The sequence below is a fragment of the Dreissena polymorpha genome, chromosome 4, assembly GCF_020536995.1.
Source record: "Dreissena polymorpha isolate Duluth1 chromosome 4, UMN_Dpol_1.0, whole genome shotgun sequence".
Classification (NCBI taxonomy): domain Eukaryota; kingdom Metazoa; phylum Mollusca; class Bivalvia; order Myida; family Dreissenidae; genus Dreissena; species Dreissena polymorpha.
This window is the reverse complement of record NC_068358.1, coordinates 109849735-109873155: the sequence shown is the minus strand read 5'-3', so window position 1 is coordinate 109873155 and position 23421 is coordinate 109849735. Positions and strand designations below refer to the sequence as shown.

At 34.2% G+C, this 23421-nt stretch overlaps 2 protein-coding genes across 7 annotated transcripts; one reads left to right on the top strand and one right to left on the bottom strand.

Annotated features, from left to right (window-relative positions):
- Window positions 1–312: 312 nt before the first annotated feature.
- On the bottom strand, window positions 313–17456 carry LOC127876678 (protein canopy homolog 2-like). Of its 5 annotated transcripts, none has more exons than XM_052422050.1 (7): window positions 17306–17456; window positions 14833–14935; window positions 12960–13075; window positions 10944–11138; window positions 9329–9425; window positions 4966–5133; window positions 313–2126 (listed from the first exon to the last, which is right to left on the bottom strand). In XM_052422050.1, the coding sequence occupies exons 1-7, from the start codon at window positions 17393–17395 to the stop codon at window positions 2056–2058; spliced, it is 840 nt and encodes a 279-aa protein (XP_052278010.1). In that variant the 5' UTR covers window positions 17396–17456; the 3' UTR covers window positions 313–2055. The 5 variants fall into 5 exon arrangements, with proteins under 5 accessions (XP_052278010.1, XP_052278014.1, XP_052278013.1 ...); XM_052422054.1 differs by lacking the exon at window positions 17306–17456 and adding an exon at window positions 17101–17266; XM_052422053.1 differs by lacking the exon at window positions 17306–17456 and adding an exon at window positions 17119–17266.
- Window positions 17245–23420, top strand: LOC127876677 (uncharacterized). 2 transcript variants are annotated; one of them, XM_052422048.1, is made up of 3 exons: window positions 17245–17452; window positions 19152–19284; window positions 20290–23420. In XM_052422048.1, the coding sequence occupies exons 2-3, from the start codon at window positions 19195–19197 to the stop codon at window positions 21370–21372; spliced, it is 1173 nt and encodes a 390-aa protein (XP_052278008.1). In that variant the 5' UTR covers window positions 17245–17452; window positions 19152–19194; the 3' UTR covers window positions 21373–23420. The 2 variants fall into 2 exon arrangements, with proteins under 2 accessions (XP_052278008.1, XP_052278009.1); XM_052422049.1 differs by having other exon boundaries at window positions 17439–17552.
- Window position 23421: the final 1 nt, after the last annotated feature.

The following is a 23421-nucleotide window of genomic DNA, read 5'->3' as shown; positions in this document are numbered from 1 at the left end:
TGTAAACACTGAAGTAAACGTCAATCTGTTCGAATTCCATTCTAAGTATTAGTAATATGGTGTATACATTTTAGATAATAATGTGCTAATTAAGGTTTGTTAGCTCGACATTAAACTTTTTTATTTAGTAACACGCAGCACCTTTGATAATGTCGTTAATTATTTGTAACATTAATTCAATTGTTTTGTTATAAAAAGAAACAATGTGCGGTCAACATTCAACAAAACTAAAAACCATACCAGGTTCGACTATGAAAAGGGACAGCCACTACAGAAACCCTTCAAAATGATACAAACAGTACGAACAAATGATGATTTGTAGAACTTTATTTCTTTCACCACTGTTTTGTAGCAACTAATTCAATATGAAACTGAATGTTATTTCCCAGCTAAACAAATGAAATGTCATGAACAAAATTCTTTTAACGAGTATTTATTGTATTTTAACGATCTATTTAAACATGACACCCGTATTTCAACAATAATTATTGTGTAAAAAAGCCGCTTTCTGTAAATTGTTTAAGTCATAAAAAATGAAATACTAAAATGCTAATAATGAGAGTGAATTTATCAATTCTATTGACATGCATAGTTGTAATTTGATGCAATACTATATCTTTTCTTTGCACTTTTAGCATTATTCCAAATTATGAAAGCTCAATTTACTGATTCAAAATTCTGTAACAAGAATATGATTAAATATGCAATTATGTAAACGAATATTAGGATTAATTAGTGCATGAACATCACAAACACTTTATAATAATTTGCAACTGTTGTCACATTTTACACAATATATGCTCAATGTAACCTATCAGTTTTCATCACAAACATGATCATGAGGCAATCATCCTGGTTGATGATGAGTATAGTTCACATTTCTTAAATGAAATCAGCAATATAAACATAACATATGAGAGCATTTTTTCTGGACAATTGCTGCATATATATATAGTAGCGAGATTGTTACATTTAAGATTGCTAGCACTTTGTTACCATTAATTAAAAGCACAATAACCCTCTATCCAAAACTAAGACATGTATGCATAACTGTTCAAACAAATAAAACTGCTCTATGGGATCACCCACTGGGTTCATGAAGGTGCATAAAAAGGTGTCCCTGATATGTCTGTGCAGTTTGAACCATGTCATCAGGGAACATACTTTACAACTATACTGGATTATTGTTTAGCAGTGAATGCCATTACCGTACGCATTTAATTCAATAAAAGTTTAAAGTGTTACCCCTGATCAGGGATCTGAGCTAACAATTTAAGCGCATGCATCAAATCCGCTTTTACCAGAGCGCAGATCAAATAAATAAAGATATAATATTACATGTATAAACTTAGGCCTACATTCCATTACAGCATAGAAACAAGCTTGCTCTTAAAACTAAAATAATCAAAGCCAAATTTTATTAAAAGTAAAAACTTTCAAATTTCTTTAACAATTTTTACTTAATTTAACTTGTTTGGAGAAAATCGCGTGATTTGAGGCCTACTGTAATCAACACCTGAAAACATATTTGTTTTTTCATGAATCTGTAAGAAATGGATAAACATGGCTTTTATGAACGTATTTCAAAGCAATTTAATAAATGTAACTTAATTTCCCAATGACCATTTTTCTAATATGTGAAGTGAACCTTAATCAACAAACCATTTAAAATAAAGTTCAGAATCTTACACAACTTTCATTAAATGCACATGGTAATTTGCAATGACTTAAACTTCAGAACTATAATTACGAAACAATAAAAGATCTTTTACAAACTTTCAATCTTTAATGACATTAATGGCATAATATTATAAATTCACCAGTAAGTCAAGGATGCGAAGTCCAACATTTTGTTTTACAAACATGAAACACTACATAATTACATGTTCATAATGTGAATCAACAATATGCATAATGCTTATGTAACATAATTCAATAAGGTGATGCATCAAAGAGCAAAATTAAATTGATGACCAATTCATTTTTCTCATAATAAACTGTGAGGGCATTCTTATATCTGTGAACATAATTAGTTAGCATCTAACATATTTTTCATCACAATTCCGTCTTCTCGTTGTTTTTGTCAGCATTTAACTCTGTGACTTTATCAGCCGGCACACTGAAATCTGCAACACATGAATAAAAGCATTTCTTCATTATTTGGTTACCAGTTAACTGTGTCAGGTGTAAGGTGAAGATCTAGGCACTTATATGCAAACCAGGAAGACATGGAAAAACATGGTATATTAGTGATAAGATTCAAATTTGTAGTTTATAACACAAATGTCACATGCAGAAATAGACTGTAATCAATAATGCTTAGAATGGCTGTCTGAACACAGACACATAAGTGCATAATTTTAAAGATTCTAAAGACATTCTTACATTATGATTAAAATATATGACAACTTAAATTTGTTACTGAAAGACCATGCTTTGTAATATTTGAATGAAAATAGGAACCATCTTGGAGATGGAAAAACAAATTGTGTGTGGTTTTTTAATCTGTAATTAGGATATTAATTATGGCTCATGTAATGTGTATTTAACTGGAAACACCTGATGTAAGTATCAGGTGATATTGGCACATATGTTAAGTAATTAACACATAGATACCAAAATGACTTTATGTTTATAAAGGTGAATGAAAATGTGTACATTACTATTTCTTTCAAAATAACAACTTTTGAAACATGTTTGCCATATTTAAATGCTAAGCATCAGGTTTATCTATGCGATAGTAATCACTCAAAACTGCCAAGGCTACAAAAGAGAAATATGAAGTATTCATCTGCCAATTTTTAGGACAACTTTTTAAATAAACACCTAGCAGTAGTGTCAGTGTAAACTCTAATAAATTTATTTGATAATTACCAAATAGCTACTTTGTTGTCCACGAGATTTATCTCTAACATAACAAGAGCTGTCAGAGGACAGCGCGCTCGACTATTCGAGTACTTGACATTATAATGTAAGCCATCATGGGGAAATTGTTCATATTCAATAATTTATTAGACGATTTTTCAAAAATAAAAAAAGGTTTGAGAGGGGGTATAATGTGGGGTGTGGTCATTTATTAGATGATCTTTAAAAAATCAAAAAAGGAAAAATATATATATATATTTTTTTTTTGGGGGGGGGGGGGGGTAGGGGGGTGAGAGGGGGGTATAATGTGGGGTATGGTAATTTATTAGATGTTGTTTTAAAAAAATAAAATTTGGGGGGGGGGGGGAGGGGTAGGGGGGTGGGGGGGAGAGGGGGGGTATAATGTGGGGTGGGGTAATTTATAATATGATGTTTAAGAAAATATAAAAAATTGGGGGAGGGAGGTTTGGGCGGGGGATTCTGGGTAGGGGCCTGGGGTATTGTTTGGGTGGAATCCATTGTGGTATTCCGGTAAGTGTTGTTTTGTCAAAGTAATAATAAAATGTGATCATAAATAAAGAAGTTATGGCAATTTAAGCAAAATGTTCAATTATCTAAGTGTAAAAGGGGCCATAATTATGTAAAAATGCTTGATACAGTGGTCTGCTCTTGTTTATAGGTTGGGGTCATGTTGGTTAACAAGTATGCAACATATAAAAGCAATATGTCAAAGGATATTGGAAATATTTGGGGTAGTACGCAAACTTTAACATAGATTTATCAAATATATGCATATTCTAAGTATAAAAGGGGAAATAATTATGACAAAATGCTTGATAGAGTTGTCTGCTCTTGTTTATAGGTTGGGGTAATGTTGGTAAACAAGTATGCAAAATATGAAAGCAATATGTCAAGGGAAAATGAAAATAAATGGGGTAGTACTAAAACTTTAACATTTGCTGCATATTTTAAGTGGAAAAGGGGTCATAAATATGACAAAATGCTTGATAGAGTTGTCTGCTCTTGTTTATAGGTTGGGGTCATGTTGGTAAACAAGTATGCAAAATATGAAAGCAATATGTCAAGGGACAATGAAAATAATTGGGGTAGTACAAAAACTTTAACATTTGTACGCAGACGCCAGGGTGAGTAGGATAGCTCCACTATATATATTTCATATATAATAGTCGAGCTAAAAATTACCATTGAGATAATTATCAATTTCCAGAGTCAATTCTACCACTGAGATAAAAAACCTTGGTCATCAACCAAAGAATGATCAACTCAAAGCCTCATGATTATCTATGGGATAATCATCTACAAACACTGAGATAATCATCACCTGCCAGTGTCAAAATTATCTCTGTGAAAATAATACTTTTCAGTTTCTGAGTATCTCTGGATAATAATCACCTACGAGCATCAGTATTATCCCTGAGAAAAAAATCTCTTTCATCAGTTACCAGCCTCAGGATTATCTCTGACATTTAAATCAAAAATCAGAATTATTTCTGAGCAAAAATATCTTTCGAGCATCAGAGTATCTCTGAGATTATAATCATCAACAAGCCTAAGGATCATTTATGAAATATTAATACATACCAGCGTCAGGATTAGCTCTGAGATAATTATCTCAGCGCGAATACATATTGCATAATCAGAGCAATTCTGATGTTATAATCATCTATGAGCATCATGATTATTTCTGAGATATAAATCACATACCAGTTTCATGATTATCTCTAAAATAATCACCTACACCATCAGGACTATCTTTGAACAAATAATCCCTTAAAATATAGTTTCTCTGACATTATAATCACTTAACACTTATCTCTGAGATATTAATCACATACTAGCCTCAGAATAATCCCTCAGATAAATATCACCTACCAGTGTCAGTATTATCTCTGACAAACAAGTCGGAGAGATAATAATTACCTACAAGTGTCTGGATTATCTCTGAGATACTGGTCAGAGAGATAGTAATTAGCTACCAGTGTCAAGATTATCTCCAAGATACTGTTCAAGAGATAATAAGAACTTACCAGTGTCAGGCTTATCTCTGAGATACTGGTCAGAGAGATAATAATTACCTACCAGTGTTAGGGTTATCTCTGAGATACTGGTCCATGAGCTCTTGGTCCTCATCAGCAGTGTCTTCCTTCACTGCTGCCCTGTCCTTCTCCACATCATCAACAATGGCATCCATTCCATCAAACTCAGACACAGGCATAGGAATCTTCAGTTGCTCCCCTGTGCACTGACCTGTCGTACAATTAAAACAGTTTTCACAACAAGACAGTTTTATGACAATTCTTTTTTTGGGGGGAGGGGGGGGGGGGGGGGTAACCTGTTTGTTTATTTGTTGTTTTTGCAATTTTAAGAGTATTTCAGTCATCTCAGGGCAGTTAATTCTCCAACATATTGTCCGTGGTAAGCTGGTTAACAAGTAGTCTATTGCACATATTAATGCCTAATCATATAAATAATTTCAGACCCACTCCCCTCACAAGTTATGTGACTAGGCCAGGAATCAAACCTGTGATCCTCAGATCTGTATGTAGTCCGGTACTACCAACTAAGCAAGCTGACCCTGTTTAATTGTTCTCTGTGAGCCAAATAAAAAACAAGAGGGCCATGATGGCCCTAGTTCGCTCACCTAGGAGGAGTCAGTTCATTCAATGTTTACCTAATGCCAAACTTGACGTAGATATTGACCAGACAAACTTCCTGGTCAAGTTTCATCATTATTGAACCAAAACTCTGGCATATGGAGAGTTTTTGTTTTGTACGATTTAAAATGGTGACCTATATTTTGAGTTGACCCCCCTTACAAAACATCAAACTTTGCTTACAAAAATAAATATTATTACCAAGATTAATAAAATCTGAAACAAAATTGTGATTCTAGAGTGTTTACAAGGATTTTGTATAATATAATGAAAATTAGGACAATCTAAGGGCAATAATTATGGCATTCATTATGTAATATTATTTTTGCTCATCATCAAACTTGACTGAGATCTTTCAGCAACTTTGATAAAGAATGCTTGAGAAATGTTAGTGCTAGAGTGTTTACAAACCAAATGTGGACAGACGGACAGCAAACAAAGACCAATCCTAAAACCTCACCTGAGCAATCAGGTGAGCTAAAAAGTGTGTTTCACCGATCTGAGCCATTTTCCAACTTGTCCAAGAAATCAATAAAACCAATGTATTGACTAAGTTTCACAATGATTAGGCAAAATATGTGACTTCTATAGTGTTCGATCACAAGGTTTCTCTCTATATAGTCACATAAGGAAAACTGCCCCACCCCCCAGGCGGCCATGTTTTTTTACCGATTGGGACCATTTGCAAACTCATCTGAGATATATATAAAACCAATCTTTTCACTAAGTTTCATGATGATTGGGCAAAAAATGTGACTTCTAGAGTGTTCACAAGCTTTTTTGACTATATAAATATAAGAAAACTGCCCCCCCCCGGCAGCCATGTTATTCAACTCACCGGAACCATTTTCGAACTCAACTCTCGTACCAAGGAAACAAATCTTCTGATCAAATTTCATGAAAATTGGGCCAAAAATGTGACTTCTAGAGTGCTCACATGTTTTCACTATAAACATATAGAGAAAAATGCCCCGCCCACTGGCAGCCATGTTTTTTCACCGATCTGGACCATTTTCGAACTCGTCAAAGCTATCAATAAAACCACTGTTTTGACCAACTTTCATGATGATTGGGCACAAATTGTGACTTCTAGAGTGTTTACAAGGTTTCTCTATAGCCAAATAAGAAAAACTGCCCCGCCCACTGGTGGCAATTTTTTTCAGCGGACCGAAAACACTTTTGAACTCAACCAACATATCATTGAGACAAACATTTTGACAAAGTTACATGGAGATTGGGCATTAAATGTGACTTCTACAGTGTTTACAAGGTTTTTCTTTTTTTTTTACTTAGTGACCTAGTTTTCGACCCAGCATGACCGAGTTTGGAACTCAATCAAGATATCATTGGGACAAATCTTCTGACCAAGTTTCATGAAGATCAGACAATAAATGCGGCCTCTAGAGTGTTTACGAACAAATGTGGACGGACGGAGGACGGACAAAGACCGGTCACAAAAGCTAAAAAATCCTGTTTAGTGCATTAAATAAAATGAACATTCAATCTACCGGTAGCTAGCAATTTTTTATTATTGTCTTCAAAAAAAGCAGGATGGTGTTTTTTCACATACCAGGGGTCTTAATTTTGATCAAACATCACAAAACAAACAAACAAACAAATATTTCAATTTAGTCTCAATCACATTGCATGTTCATACTACAATTTACACATACAATATAACACAATGACATAAATGTAACCAGTCATAAATGACAAAAAACAAACAAACAAATATTTCAATTTAGTCTCAATCACATTGCATGTTCATACTACAATTTACACATACAATATAACACAATGACATAAATGTAACCAGTCATAAATGACAAAAAACAAACAAACAAATATTTCAATTAAGTCTCAATCACATTGCATGTTCATACTACAATTTACACATACAATATAACACAATGACATAAATGTAACCAGTCATAAATGACAAAAAACAAACAAACAAATATTTCAATTTAGTCTCAATCACATTGCATGTTCATACTACAATTTACACATACAATATAACACAATGACATAAATGTAACCAGTCATAAATGACAAAAAACAAACAAACAAATATTTCAATTTAGTCTCAATCACATTGCATGTTCATACTACAATTTACACATACAATATAACACAATGACATAAATGTAACCAGTCATAAATGACAAAAAACAAACAAACAAATATTTCATTTTAGTCTCAATCACATTGCATGTTCATACTACAATTTACACATACAATATAACACAATGACATAAATGTAACCAGTCATAAATGACTTATTAGAGACTTCCGTTTTAAAAGACTTTTACATTTAACATGACTACAGCATTTATAAAAAACCAAGTTTTCATTCTAATTAAAAATATTTTTACCAAAAAAACATACTAAAAGATATTCTAACTAAGACTCAGTATATATACATTAAAAGTATGGTTATGTCCTAGAGTATAAAACTTGTTTGCGTTCATATAAAGTCTTAAAGCAGGTTTTGGCAGCAACATATGCGTTATTATCATTTTTAAAAGTCGCAAGTAATTTTTCGTCATCTGACAAATTTTCATAACTGACACTTGGCATATTATTTATTACAGAAATAAGTTCTGTTCTACACTCATTGTACAATGGGCAATGATATAGTACGTGCTTTTCATCTTCTACAACATTCTGGCAATAAAAACAACATCTATTTTCTAGTGCTAAATTCTCATATCTTCACGTTAAAAGGTATATTCATTTTCAAATAATTCTCTGTACAAAAATCTTATTTAAAAATTCTGTAAGTTCTCAGCTTGTTTCCACTATGTCCTCTGATAGATGTATTTCTATCTAACAATGCTTTCCATTTCAACTTTTCAACATCAAACAATTTATCTTCAATGTAGTTAATTACAGGTTTAGAGTTGCCACTAGCAAGATTCAACAATTCAATACAATTAATATTTTGAAGACACTTTTTCAATCTAAAATAACTATTTCTAACATTAGTACTTTTTTACCACAAAAATACCACTTTATTCTTTCTTGCATTTGGCATGCTCATCACTCTAAAGTATTGTCTGAAAACTGCACCCCAGAGCCTAACATTGAGCGGTTTCCAACCCATCTCCCCAATCAAAGTTGCATTTGGAGTATATTTCTATATATCACATAAATAAGTATCAGTTAATATGTTGATAATTATTTATCCAAAACTAATCAACCAACATGCTATTATAAAAACTGCCTGTTAATGTGATAATTCAAAGTAAAGGCTAGGAAATTAGCAACAAATTATTTGAATAAAAGTTTTTTTCACCCAAGAAATGTAGGGTATGCATTAAATTTGACGTGTTGATCCGTAAAATTGACAGAGTATTTTCTTATGGGCTTTATAAACTATTTTTCATTATTGGCTGTTTTTAAATACATAATCTGAATGTTTAAGACATTCAATGAACATAATAGAAACATGATTCTTTTTCATGAAAATTCATACTTTGACAAATTCACAATTTGATGCAATAAAGTGCTGACATTTTGGTTATGTTATCTATCATGCATACTGACCATAGTGGGTTTCATCATTCACTCAATTTAACTATGCTTTTGTTATTGACTGTAGGATGTACCGGTAGCTTAACAGAACCTTATACACATTTATAGTTAAACTCATTTGTTCGATGGCAAAGCCTCCACATATATTTAACCAATTGCTATTTCCCATTACAACATTAACTGTTGCATGTGGAGTTTTCTTCACGTCAGATAAATAGGATTAGCTTGTGAGTGGACATATTTTTCCATACCTGTTAATTCTTCACACACTGCAGCCTCTATGCTGAGAGCATCTTTTCGGAACAGGGCAATCATATCATCTTCATGTTCCTCTATCAATGTCTCACACTAGAAATCATGAAGGTACGTCATCAAAATTAGCAATTCATTTAAGCATCCTTCAATTGTTCTATCATTTCTTGTGACCAAAAATATTCTACAGCCTGCCTTGATGAATCAGAGAAACTAAGTATGTCCAGTTTAAAATTAACAGATGGTTTGAAGACTGTTGCTAGTTAAGTAACTGTCAGGTAAGTCAGGTCTCAAATAAAGAAATTGTGTGATTCAGGTGACCCCACTCTATCCATGTTAAATGTTTCCCCCTCCTCAATAAGGTTTTCAGGGACAATCTATTCCCTGAAAGTTTTATTTGACAGCTTTATGTTGTTTAAAAGGGTTGTCTTTTTTTTTCGGCAATGAAGTTGTTTTGAGAGATTGCTGTACAGACTTTTTTAAGAGTCTGGATGAGTAGTATTGCAGTTTTAATTGTTGCAGTTTGTTTTGCTTTAGCAAGAGTTTAAACAAAAGATTTAACATGTGCCAACATCTAAGACTTTAGGGAACTGAAGTGTTATGCACATTTTTTGTGAAGTTTCCAAAACTATTTTCTAATTGGCTAATATTACATCATATAGACAACCGGCCTGAGCAAGTTACATATAGTATGACAAAAAGAACAAAAATGAGAGTGCTCATAATGTTTTGCGTTTTACATATAAACACTTGCAACCCTGTCGGCAATAAACCATCTTATCTTATTACTCGGCAGAGACATCTTTTCAACAAGTTAACCCACAGTGTGGGGCCAATTTTGACCCCATAGGCATGATTAGAACAAACTTCATGGAGGACTTCCTTACCTTGCTACATGCCAGACTTGTTTGTTTTCATTACCAGTATATACATATGTGGGAAACCAGTTAGGGGCAAATTTTAACCCCCAATAGAAGGATTTGAACAACTTTCTGAGCAAGTTTAACAGAAATCTGGCATCAAAAAGATGTTCTCTGCATTCAAACGGTTTCACTATAACCATAAAAGGAAAACTGCATGTTTTTCAACAGACCAAAACCAATTTTCAGTGGGCAAACATATCATTTAAAACATATGATTCTGAACAAATTTGATTAAGATAGGAAAAAAAAGTTGACTTATAGAGGGTCTCACTATAGCCATATTAGGAAAACTGTCCACCACTACCACCACCACCTGGTGGCAATGTTCTTCAACCGACTGGAGCCATTTGCCAACTTGTGGAGATATCATTAGAACAAATGTTATAAGCAAGTTAAATGCTGATTAGGCTAAAAATATTACTTATAGAGTGTTTACAAGTACCTTGGTTTACTTAAACCTAGTTTTCCCCCAATATATCCAGTTTTGAACTCGTCTGATATATTAGTTTAGACTGAAAAAATAATATGGCCACTAGAGTGTTCAAAAGGTTAATGTTGAAAACACATTACAGGCACAACAAAACACCTGAAAATAGACAAACAAAAGCAAATCCCAGAAACTTTGTGATAAGGTGAGCTAAAATCAGTATGTTGAGCATTCATATCCACCAACCTCTCCTTCTATGCTTACCTTGTGTTTCAAAGCTTTTTGTATATCAGCATTGATTTTGATATCTTTCAGTGCCAATGCCTTTCCATCCCTTGCTTTAGTTCTGCAAACGCTTCTTTTACCCGCATCGTTTGTGGTCTCTGCATAATCTCGGAAATTCTCACAAACTCCTTCAAACAGCTCCATCAAATGTACCTCAGATCTTGCATACGGTTTCTAAAATATAATTGTTCATGTCTTCTGCGCAATGTATTGTTGCCCAGTGGAAATAAAATTTTACATCCATCAATTGTACTACAATAGCAGTGGCAATAAAAAAAAAAGCAAAATTAATATAAAACATAGTAATTCACTGATTTTGGCTGTTTGGCTATCATGAAGAACAAGTATCGTTGGAAACGATGGATGCTCACCGATGGTGCGATTTGTCAATTATGTGTTAATAACCACCTAAAAAAATCTATTATTAGCCTTGGTGACCTTGACCTTGAACCCAGTGACCTCAAACCTCATCAAAAGGTAAAGGTCCATGCAAGGTACCTACATGCCAAATATGAAAGAGATCAGTAAAGTAGTGAAGGCCCTATGAGAAACTGTAACAAGGGACAAAATTGTCACAAAACCAGGTTTTCATTGTGAAAAAAAATCTGATTAAGGGAGACAACTCAAACTGAACTTTTGAAATGAACAAACAAAATTAACCCCCTTTGTAAGTTTGTTTCAAAATAAATCTATTTTAAGTTGTGGTGACCTTGACATTGGAGATATTGACGTGATTCTTTCGTGCGACACACCGTCCCATGATGGTGAACAAATGTGCCAAATAATTGTAAAATCTCACAATGAATGACATAGTTATGGCCCAGACAAGCTCATTTATTGCCAATTTTGACCTTTGAACTCAAAGTGTGACCTTGACCTTGGAGATATCGACGTAATTATTTCGCGCGACACACCGTCCAATGATGGTGAACAAATGTGCCAAATGATTTTAAAATATGACAATGAACAACATAGTTATGGCCCGGACAAGCTTGTTCCGCCCGCCAGCGAGCCCACCAGCCAGCCCGCATTCGCCAATCTAATAACCAGTTTTTTCCTTCGGAAAACCTGGTTAACAAAAGCGTGATGGAAAATCTATTATTAGCCTAGGTGACCTTGACCTTGAAACCAGTGACCTCAAACCTCATCAAAAGGTAGAGGTCCATGCAAGGTACCTACATGCAAATATGAAACCGATTGGTTAAGTATTGAAAGCGCTATGAGAAACGGTAGCAAAAGAGTGATGGAAAAATCTATTATAAGCCTCAGTGACCTTGACCCCAGTGACCTCAAACCTCATCAAAAGGTAGAGGTCCATGCAAGGTACCTACATGCAAATATGAAAGAGATCAATTAAGTATTGAAGGTGCTATGAGAAACTGTAACAAAAGAGCAAAGGAAAAATATATTATCAGCCTCAGTGACCTTGACCTTGACCCCAGTGACCTCAAACCTCATCAAAAGGTAGAGGTCCATGCAAGGTACCTACATGCCAAATATGAAAGAGATCGGTTCAGTATTGAAGGTGCTATGAGAAACTGTAACAAAAGAGTGAAGGAAAAAATCTATTATTAGCCTCAGTGACCTTGACCCCAGTGACCTCAAACCTCATCAAATGGTAGAGGTCCTAGCAAGATACCTACAGGCCAAATATGAAAGAGATCGGTTAAGTATTGAAGGTGCTATGAGAAACGGTAACAAAAGTGTGACGGAAAGAAGTAAGGAAGTAAGGACGGACAAACTGGCAACTATATGCTCCGCCGAAATTTTATTTCGGGGAGCATAAAAAGTTGAATACCAATACAAATTTCGTTCGAAAATTTTGCTTTTTTGAATACATTTACTTATTTGGTCATTAGAAAAATAAGTCTTGCATTTACAGCTAAACAAATTGTGGTGAACAGTTAATACCAAATTTTCACAAAGTATTAAGAATTACATGTTTCCCCTGTTAACACATATTTATCTGGAGCCCTGAAAGGACCAGTTCCAAACCTTGTAGGTGTCTTGATTGCCTTTAGAATCCACTCTGAAGCTGCCAACTTGGATTGTTTGTTTTGGATCCACCTTGCTTATACTGTAGTTGACCTCATCCACTATGGCCCTGCATACTGAAACAAAGACACAGTGTTCAATATGAGCCACACCATGCGAAAATGGGTCTTAAGCTGTATGCGGCCGTGCATCTGCACTGTCTGGTCAAGAGATACCCTTTTTTCAAATGAGACTATGAACCCTGCAGGACTTTACAATTGACGGCGTGGCTCATGACCATAATGCCCTATTGAGCAGGCTGGTCTGGAGCTACGCTGGCCTCATATAGCGTAACATCCATTCTTGCATGATGTTGCTAATATTTTATAAACATTTAGTTTGGTAAAATAATTTATAGGGAACTAGTCACAGATTGGCTGAAATGACAATTGTAACAAAAATTGCCTCAGAATTCCTTGTTATATAATATTCAAACAAGGGAATGACTAGGAAAAATATTTAAAGTACCGGTACTGTAATGTGTATGGATAGTTTCAATAAAAACAAGTGAACTTATAAAGTAATCCAAAATGTGTGTTAGTTCTGGGGCATAAAATTCTGCAAAGAATATTGCAACATACACACAAATAATGTCTTGCATTTTTTCATAGTCTAAACAACGTATATTTGATGTTTCATGTTGATAAGCAATGTGAAATGAAAGCACACCGAACAATGATTGAAATATAACAAATTTGCATATGTTCAAATGAACATTATATATCTGCACAGAATATGCATGAAAATTTATGTCACATCTTGCACTTTTACAAAGTATAAAAAATATCTATACAGTTTCATGTTTATACACAGAAAACTGACAGACTTGTTAAGAACAGAACATATATATATTAAGTGATGTAAGTATCCAAAATGTGAATAAGTTTAAGGGCACACAAATCTGCAAAGCATAGCACTTCATACATGAAACTTACACCTCACACTTTTACATCGTATAAAGAATATGTATAGGAAAACAATAAAGATATAAAGTTTCATATCGAAAGGCAGAAAACTGAGAGACGTGTTCGCAACACAAATTAATCATGCAGCATGACAGACCAACCAACCAATATACTGACACACCAAGAACAGGGTGATTCCAGTATACACTTACACAAACTTCATTTTAGGGGGTATGAAATAAAAAAATCTGTGAACAAGTCCCTTACAAGACAAAAGGTGTAAATTACTGAATTTATGTAATGAGGTCATATAACTAATGAAGATATGGTTGTACGGTCGGAACAATAATGCTAAATTCAATACAACAATGTGATTTTGTAATATAGTTGTCAGTGCAAAGTCTCGGTTATATGTTCTTGCTCTGTGACTCAAGCTCAGTTATAATCTATCTGTTGTTTATGCTGAAGCTTGATTAAATATGCTGTAGTAAGTATGCATCCATATTATAGCCACCACATGAAATAATAGTTGGTGCATTTGAAAAGTTTCTCAAATTTTATTGACAAATAACTTTTTTTTTTCCTCATATACAAAACATGTTTTAGTAACAGCAATTTTAGTTGGCAGCTAGAGAGAAAGTTCAAGCAACAATATCTATTGAAGATTTCAAATGGAATTGAAGGTTTTTAACCCATTTATGCCTAGCGTCTAGAAAAAAGGCCTTGGCAAACATCGTAGACCCAGATGAGACGCATGATGCGGCGTCTCATTAGGGCTGCACTGTTTGCTTAAAGGAATTTCTGTAAGAAATATTCTAAATATAGAGATAAATATACTAGACATCCCTAATTTTGGAAATAAATTGATCCAATTTAGAAGGATGGGAGAGTCTACTAGGCATAAATGGGTTAAGGTAAAGAGATCTTACCTGCACAGTTTAGGTCATGATCCAGAGTGAAAACCATTGACAGGAACTGAATAAAGTTTGCTGCTGTAAACCAGTGTAGGATTTTCATGTTGTAGCTCTTCTTCTGGAAAAAAATCCAGTTATATGCATATTAATAATTGATAAGTATGTTTCTAAAATCTTAAAATGCAATTTATTTTCTTTATAACTATTTTAATGCCAATAACCAACCAAATTTGCTGTGATTTCCTTTTTCGTTCATTATAAATTATACAGCACACAACTACAATTACTAGTTAAACAATATGCATGAAGATTGAACATGCCAATACTGTACTGTGAATCAATCTTGGTTTAATATCTAAAATTATATCCATTGTCCACTCCTCTATGCTTATTTATATTGACCGTCAATTGATTGTTAATCTATAAAAGAACAATAATAATAGTAATATCTATAACGATGTCCATATACATGTGTGGCATTTACTACCAGGGTTTGAAAATGATTTAAAAGTTAACACTTACTGCCACAAGACTTTATTTGGAAATTGAAAGGAAAACTTGTGTTTTATGTTGATTATTTAATGAAATGATTATGCAATTATTCTGGAATGAAACATTATACTATACAGTTTAAAGAGTTAGTTATGGATAAGTAAAGTTTTGTCAAATAAATTGGACATTTTAATCACAAGGATACACTTTTTTTAATTTACACAGCCTTTGACAAAGGCAACCCCAGCCCACCCCCACTCTGATAAAGTAAATTCTTTGACAGGGTGAGAATGCTTCAATCACTTGAAGTCAATTTATGGTAAATTATTAGCAAGAATATGTTTCTGTAGTATGAACGTTCACTTAATCGCTCATTTTCTTGCATAATTGACCAGGCATTTTTCAGTAAGATTTACAATATCAAAAAGCTTTTTTGCCAAAGCAATTTAAGTCCCAACACTTCCAATTGATGTTTTAACTTTCAAATATTAGGAGATATAGATTATGAGATGTATATAAATAAAGAGTTTGAAGTTATTATATAAATTAAACCAAAACCCTATTCATAGTGATTTCTGTTTCCTGTACATTTCAAGTCATAAATCAAGCAATAATCCTTTTACCCAATACAAAGTAAATTGACGTTAAAATTCTCATTTTCAGGATCGAGTGTAATTCATTTTCCTATCGCATCTATCAGAAATCGCCACATCCTGAAAAAATCTTACATCAGCGCCAGCTGGTTGACATGTCAAATAAAAGTATTATAACATGGACAGAACAATATGGCTCTGGTTGATAAATTAGCTGTTTTGAATATATTTCCCAAGAAATTTAATCTGAATTGTTCACAAATAGTCACTATTACAATGCTTAAAACAAAAGTTTTCCTTTCTATAATTCCATTCTTGAAACTATAATGGAACTCAAAAGATTGGTTAAAGTCTAGCAATTTTAGGCATAACTGACACACTTCAAGAAATGCCCAAATCTGTGAACTATTCCATTCAATATTCTCACATATCTATCTATCTATTGATACTGTCTAACTCCCCTTGCGGGTATTATTGACGCTCATTGGGTCATTGTCGACCTGAAATGGTTTGAAGTCACCCGGGGGTGAATAGAAGCCGATTCTTGTCACTCTAGGGTGACTTCAAGCAGATTCATGTCACCCTGGGGTGACTTCAAGCCGACTGGGTGACTAGAAAGGCTTGAAGTCACCCCAGGGTGACATGAATTGGCTTCAATATAAAAAGTAGCTTAATATTTGAGAGCGTCAACAAGTTGGACTAAGTCGACCCCGGATGACTTCAAGCCATTTCAGGTCGACAATGACCCAATGAGAATAGCGCATTGGGTAATTGTGACCCAATGAGAATAGCGCATTGGGTCATTGTCGACCTGAAATGGCTTAAAGTCACCCGGGGTGACTAGAAGCCGATTCTTGTCACTCTAGGGTGACTTCAAGCCGATTCATGTCACCCTGCCGGGTGACTTCGAGCCGACCGGGTGACTAGAATCGGCTTATAGTCACCCCAGGATGACATGAATCGGCTTCTAGTCACCCCAGGGCGACTTCAAGCCATTTCAGGTCGACAATGACCCAATGAGCATTATTGACAGGTCAATATGATGCACTTATGGATACACACAAAAAATCACTAAATATATTAATTACAATTAAACAAGTGAAACATGTTGACATCATTAAAAAATGTTCTTATACAACAAAATAAAATAATCTTTTTTAAGTATAAATATCTGCCAGTTTAACTTTAAGCTTATTAGTAAGCATAAACAAGTAACCAAACAGTCTTAAAGTAGATCCGGAAAGGAAGTGATGTCCGAAAACGACACAATTGCATAAACAAATCGTGTGTTAGTACGATTGGCTGAAACGAGATTAACGTGTTACGCTCTAAATTGATACTGTGTGGTCCTGTTTTGAATGAATGTTGTAGATTGAATATAAAAGTGCTCTCTAAATTAGTACGTGAGAAAATGCTGAGAATAATGTTTTTGCCAGCTCGAAACACACGACCCACATGTATTGTGTCGTTTCCAGCAAAAGGCGGTCTGACATAATTCTGCCGATAACGATGGTTTATTTCGTCTCTCAACCAATGACACAATTTTAGTGGTATGTATTTAGTTGCAATAATATAACTCCCAGCTATATTGACCCTCCGGGTCGCTGTACGTATGTACTCATAAAAGCTCAGAGCATTCAAGAAGAACTAGTATGTATTTTGACATATAAACACTTTTAATTGTCATATCATTTTCTAAAAGGATTGCCATAATGCAAGCCTGTCATGAAGTGCATACTAAAAAGGTGAAAGATTGAAGTTTGACAATGTAGCTAATTGCTATTCGAAAATGAAAATATCAAGACCAAATATTGAGTGTCTGTCAATCTATAACATAATAATATTTATAATTATTAAATAACCTGAGTGTTGAGTCTCGGGCAACTCAGGTGTAATATACAGGCTTAACTGAATGGTTTGCCTCGTCACAAAGTGTAAAATCCTGAGCTCCAATGGGGAATTGAACCCGCGACCACCTTAATGGTAGTCACACACTCTTAACAGTTCTAACAGCATCAATAAAGAGCTAGCCCAAAAGCAAGGCGGTTGGAAGTGACCTTATTTCACTACATGTTTTAGGTCAGACCTTTTTTATGCCACTGAATGAGGGATAAGTAGTTACACTGTGAATGTGTGGGTGTATTTGTGTCTGTCTGAATTGTATGTCAGCTCTGTTACTTTCATACTATACTTGGGAGGATTTTAATATAATTTTTGATTATTATTTCATATGCTCTCCCTTGCCCTCTGTTAAAGGTCAAGGTTATAATTGTTTGTTTAAGCTCTGTTTAATTTTAATACTGCTTATAATTACTCCCCATGATTAGAAGATGGGTACAACTCTAATGCAACTCTTTCTAAGGTTGAGGTCAGAAATTCAAGTTCAAAAGTTCATAAAATGAATTTCTTTGTTATTGAAACAAATCTATGCTTTCCTGTGAAAGGTCAAGGTCACCATTCAAGGTCATAATTTGTGAATGATTTAACTTAAAAATGTCTCTGAGGATGTTTATCTTTCTCCTGATAATTAATTCCATTTACCGCATGATTTGTCACTTTGAATTTGTGTCATTCCTGGGTCAAAGTTCGAAGCCCCAATTCAATGCAAGGACAATTATTATTCACATGATGACAGTAAGATGTATTATTCTTAAGCTTCTTGTTGAAAGTCAAGGTCCTACATTCCTATTTGGTGAATTATTCAAGTGTTTTTCTTTCATGTTAAACAAGAATTGAACAATATTCACAACCCTTGCATTCACATTATTTTTTAAATATTTTTATTTGACAAATTACCACAAATTATAGGATGAAAAAATGATTATATTATCTTGAGATTAAAAGGGTTCCACATGTTAACCTAATGTTAGGTTACCATACCCAAAAATGGCATTCAAAAAGGCTTTAAGTGGATTCTATCTACGCCCAATTATCGTCCTGGATTAACCAACCCATTCTACAGGTATCTACTTACACAACAATTCCGCTCTACTATCTCTGCTATTCCTTAACTTAATTATTACTGAATGATATCCTTAAAATAAAAAAATGGCCTGAACACCAGCATATAATAATTAACCCATGTTCCCAGTGCAAATGTGGAAATTTTTCACTTGAATTAGTCTAGTAAGTTGTTAAGTATAACCTTTGTTAAGTCAATGCGGTTTTAGGTTATTATGTTGATGTCTGAAACATTTCACATTGCTTTATCATGTATTGGTAGTTAATCCTTACTTCTTTATTTTCCAGATGTAGCTTGAGCTATTGATATGTGTCTGGCCTGTAATGGGGGATGGGCAATCAGCAGGCAAATGTGGGAGGGGGTATATTACCGTCCACGGTAACCTGCCTTTATGGGCGTCGTAGAAGCCTGACACGACAGGTAAGAAATTGCTCAGTGCTGCACTCACTGTAGTTTCACATACATTGTGGTCCTGTGTATTAGTTTCATTTAATGCTTATTACTGCAAAATCATTAAAAAATATTGCCATGTTGAAAAAAAGCTATGCTTAAAATCTTTGTACCAAGAGTTTTACACTGCATGCCTAATTTGCTTTTCTGCTTAGGCATTCCTATTATAATGATTATATTATAAATATGGCCCATTTTAATTTTTGTAAAATTGCATACTAGGATCTTAATATGTAACATGTTTCAGACATTGATCACTGTGATGTGTGACACTTTTTTTATGTGTTTAGTAATAAGTATGTTTTAAGTAATCATATTGGAGAAAACATGTATTAACAAATGTTACTTTAAACTGTCTGTTTGAAAAACAGCGGTATTATGGGAACGCACATGATTGTGAAATATATGTTCAGAACATACCTTAGTCATGTGTCGATGGATTTTCAAAATTCTTGGCAAAAGTGATTATCATGATGTGACAGATGAAGCACATGAGAATCAGCTGGTCCTCAGGTCCAAGGTCATGGTCACATATCAAGTCAAAGATCAAATATTAGAAATTAGTACTTAACAATTTGACTGCATAGTTTATATAACTTTGTCCAACATGTATGGATTTTCAAAAAAGCTTGGCAGAGGTGATCAGCATGATGGGATTCTTGAGACTTTTTAAGTTGCAAGTCAAAGCCAACCCAATGCAAACAAGCTTTCAGTGCAATGATCTTAGTACTCTGTTCTAAATAATTTATTATTTCATAATTAATGATCAAACAAGATGAAAAATACAATAAATGTCGAATGTATTTTTGATGACATAAAAGTAAAAAAAACTTTACTGTAAGTATCACTAAATGTTTATAGCTAGAGCTATTAAATTAGTATACTTAAATCTTGATATTCTGTGAATCGAAACACTTAATGTGGAAAAAGGTACATGTAATTTTCTTTTATACAATGACAATTTCTTTTTCTCAGAAGGTGGGTTTATACCGGAGACTAAGCCTGTGTGAGTCAGAGACTGCGAGTGTCAACAGCTTTGTGGGCAGCGTAGACAACACAGACGATGAGGCAGGGTCTATACACTCCGAGGACAATGCAGGCTACGACGAATGGCTCACTGACTCCCAGGAACTAGAAAACGCCATATTGTCAGAAAATGTCGACCAGCTGCAGAAAATTTGTGACGAGAGACGCATTGATATAAATATTGAATTGAATGAAAAGGGCGAAACTGCCTTGATTTTATCTGTGAAGTTGAGTCAGATAGAAATGGTGAAGGCGTTGCTTTTGACTCCAAATATTGATAAGAACTCGCTGAATGCTCACGACTTTTCACCTTTAGATGTTGCTTTGGTCACAGCTTTTGATAATCGTCTTGAACCTCGTCAAACAATCTGCTGGGAAATCATTGAGTGCCTTTTGCAGGTGGGAGCCGAACCAAACAACAAAGACGCCATGATGTACATTATCAGGACAGCATTAAAATATTGTGATGAGAAATTCCTCTATCGACTGATACTTTTAACCAAAGAATTATCATATTCAATAAAACTACATGAGCTTTTGCTGCAAAAACTACATAGGTATCAACCAGTGTATATTGAAAGTCTGGATCCATTTTTTGTGTGTACCTCAGAATTCACTATCAAACTCCTCAAGAATGCTAATGGCCGCCAATTATGTGACATTGTGAACTCAATGCGGCATTATCTAGAGTCCTACTGGAATTGTCGATTAAACAAATTGGCGGTGTTCCAGAAGTTGATACTATACGCTACGGCCGCTGGCTGGGACTGGACGCCTCAGCAAATGGACTTTATCAACAGGGTCTGTCCAGAAATGTTAGCAAGATGGTGCGCAAACCAGAAAAAGTATCCGATCTCCCTTAGTCACCTTTCAAGGAAATCTTTTCGGCGAAACTCTCAGGGCCAAGTAGCACAGACGTTGAAGGAGTTGCCGTTTAAAGTACCGGAGAGTTTGAAGGATTACATTATGTTGAAAGATGTAGACGAGTTCCTCAGTGGAGCTGAAATCAGCATTGTGGATGTGAGACTGTAGTGTACTGTACTCAGTGGATGTGAGACTTTAGTGTACTGTACTCGGTGGATGTGAGACTGTAGTGTACTGTACTCAGTGGATGTGAGACTGTAGTGTACTGTACTCGGTGGATGTGAGACTGTAGTGTACTGTACTTGGTGACACTAATTAGCCACACTCTGGGAAAACTGGGCCAAATGCATGTGTGTAAAGTGTTGTCCCAGATAAGCATGTTCAGTCTGCACAGGATAATCAGGGACGGCATTTTCGGCCAATACTGGAACTTACTTAAAAAGGGATTTTCTATAAAAAAAACTTCTATTAAAGTGGAAAGTGTCGTCACTGATTAGCCTGTATGAACTGCACAGGCTTATCTGGGACAACAAATTATGGAAATGCTTTAAGCCCTGTTTTCCCATAGCGAGGCTAAAATTATTTTATGAAACATAGGGCATGTGTGCTTTGTTCAATTGTTAATTGTTATTATTGATGGTGTTCATTCAAGTTGTGTTGAAATCCTTATAAAGACATGTTTTTATCACCCTGGCTTCAAGATGTGTGATCCATATAGTAATTTGCTGTGTCTGTGATTCAGTCCTTACAAAGTTTACTCGATTTTACTGTTGTGTCAAGCACCAACAAGGCTTATTACATAACACAGCCCCAATTTCTTAAATTTCCTTTAACAGGATTAATTTTATGATTTAATTAAAAAAATTATTGTTTATAATTGTATGTTGCAAAACACATTTTCAATTGATCTGAATGCACAATTCTGAACACTTAATTGCAAAATATTAAGCTAAGACCAATCCTGTTTTAACAAAGTTTATTGTTTATTTCTATTCCTGATCCAACCATATCACAAAACCCCAATTTGATCCCAGTATATTGTCAGCTTCATCTGTAAGTGTTGCATTTTTAAATCTATAAAATATGAAGTCTTAACCCTTTACCAGTTACATACCATTTGTAGTCCCTCAGAAAGTTAGATTTTATTAAATACCTTACTTTCTAGATTTGAATTTTAAAGGCTTTATTTCCATCCCTTAAACACTGATGATCAGCAAACAGCATAAAACCTGTTCAGACTAAGAGTTACTTGCAGGCTGTTCTGGTTTTATGCTGTTTGCACATAGCTATTTTCACTCTGCTTCCGAGTGGAAAATGGTTAATGAAGGTGATTAACTTCTTGTTATTTATTGCTCTGTAAGGTTAATCAAACAAGGTCAATGCAAAATTCAAACCTAAAAGTAGAATGAAATGTTTTGGTATTAAAAGTGGATAATCCACTCCACAAAGTACATGTATTGATACACTCAGTGACTCACTGTTGTTAGATTTACTGAAATAAACTCCATTTAATTTAGTTAACTAATTACTGGAATATAGTACGAAACAGGAAAAAGATGTTATCATGTTCATGATGAAATCTATGATTTTATAAAGAATTATTATTGTTCAGATAATTTAGTGAATAGTGCATAACAAATTGTCTTTGTTATGATACATGAAGATGACATATTTAAATGCGCCGTTATATTTATTTAATGAAGTATTTTATTTAACATACCCAAAGAGAAATTATTTTTTCTTAAGTCTGAAAAAGTTTATTATGTTTTGTACTGTTCTTGTTTATTTGGTTTTAATTCCCCTGGTAAACAAATGGTGCTTTAAGCCTGCATTCATATGCAGACGGTATTAAAATGATTTACTAGTACTAAGTACTTTTTTCTTGTGTGTCAACGAGATTGTTGTAGAGATCACTTGCTGGTAAATACCATTTGCAATCTTTCTTGACAGTGATTGATGACTCAGCATTATTTCCTCTACAAAACCAGTATTTTTTACAATGATGACACATTTACATTGATCACTTTTTATATGTTTGGAGTTAAATCCGAAGAATGCATGAAATGTGAAAACCCTTATTTAATGCTGTTTTTATGTTTCTTTCATCCTGATATAAGATGAGTGCCATTCACAAACTATTTGACTTTTATATTGGCAATACATGTCAAACAGGGAATGTGTTTTAGGCTTGTTGACTGAATAAACAAGAAATTCAAG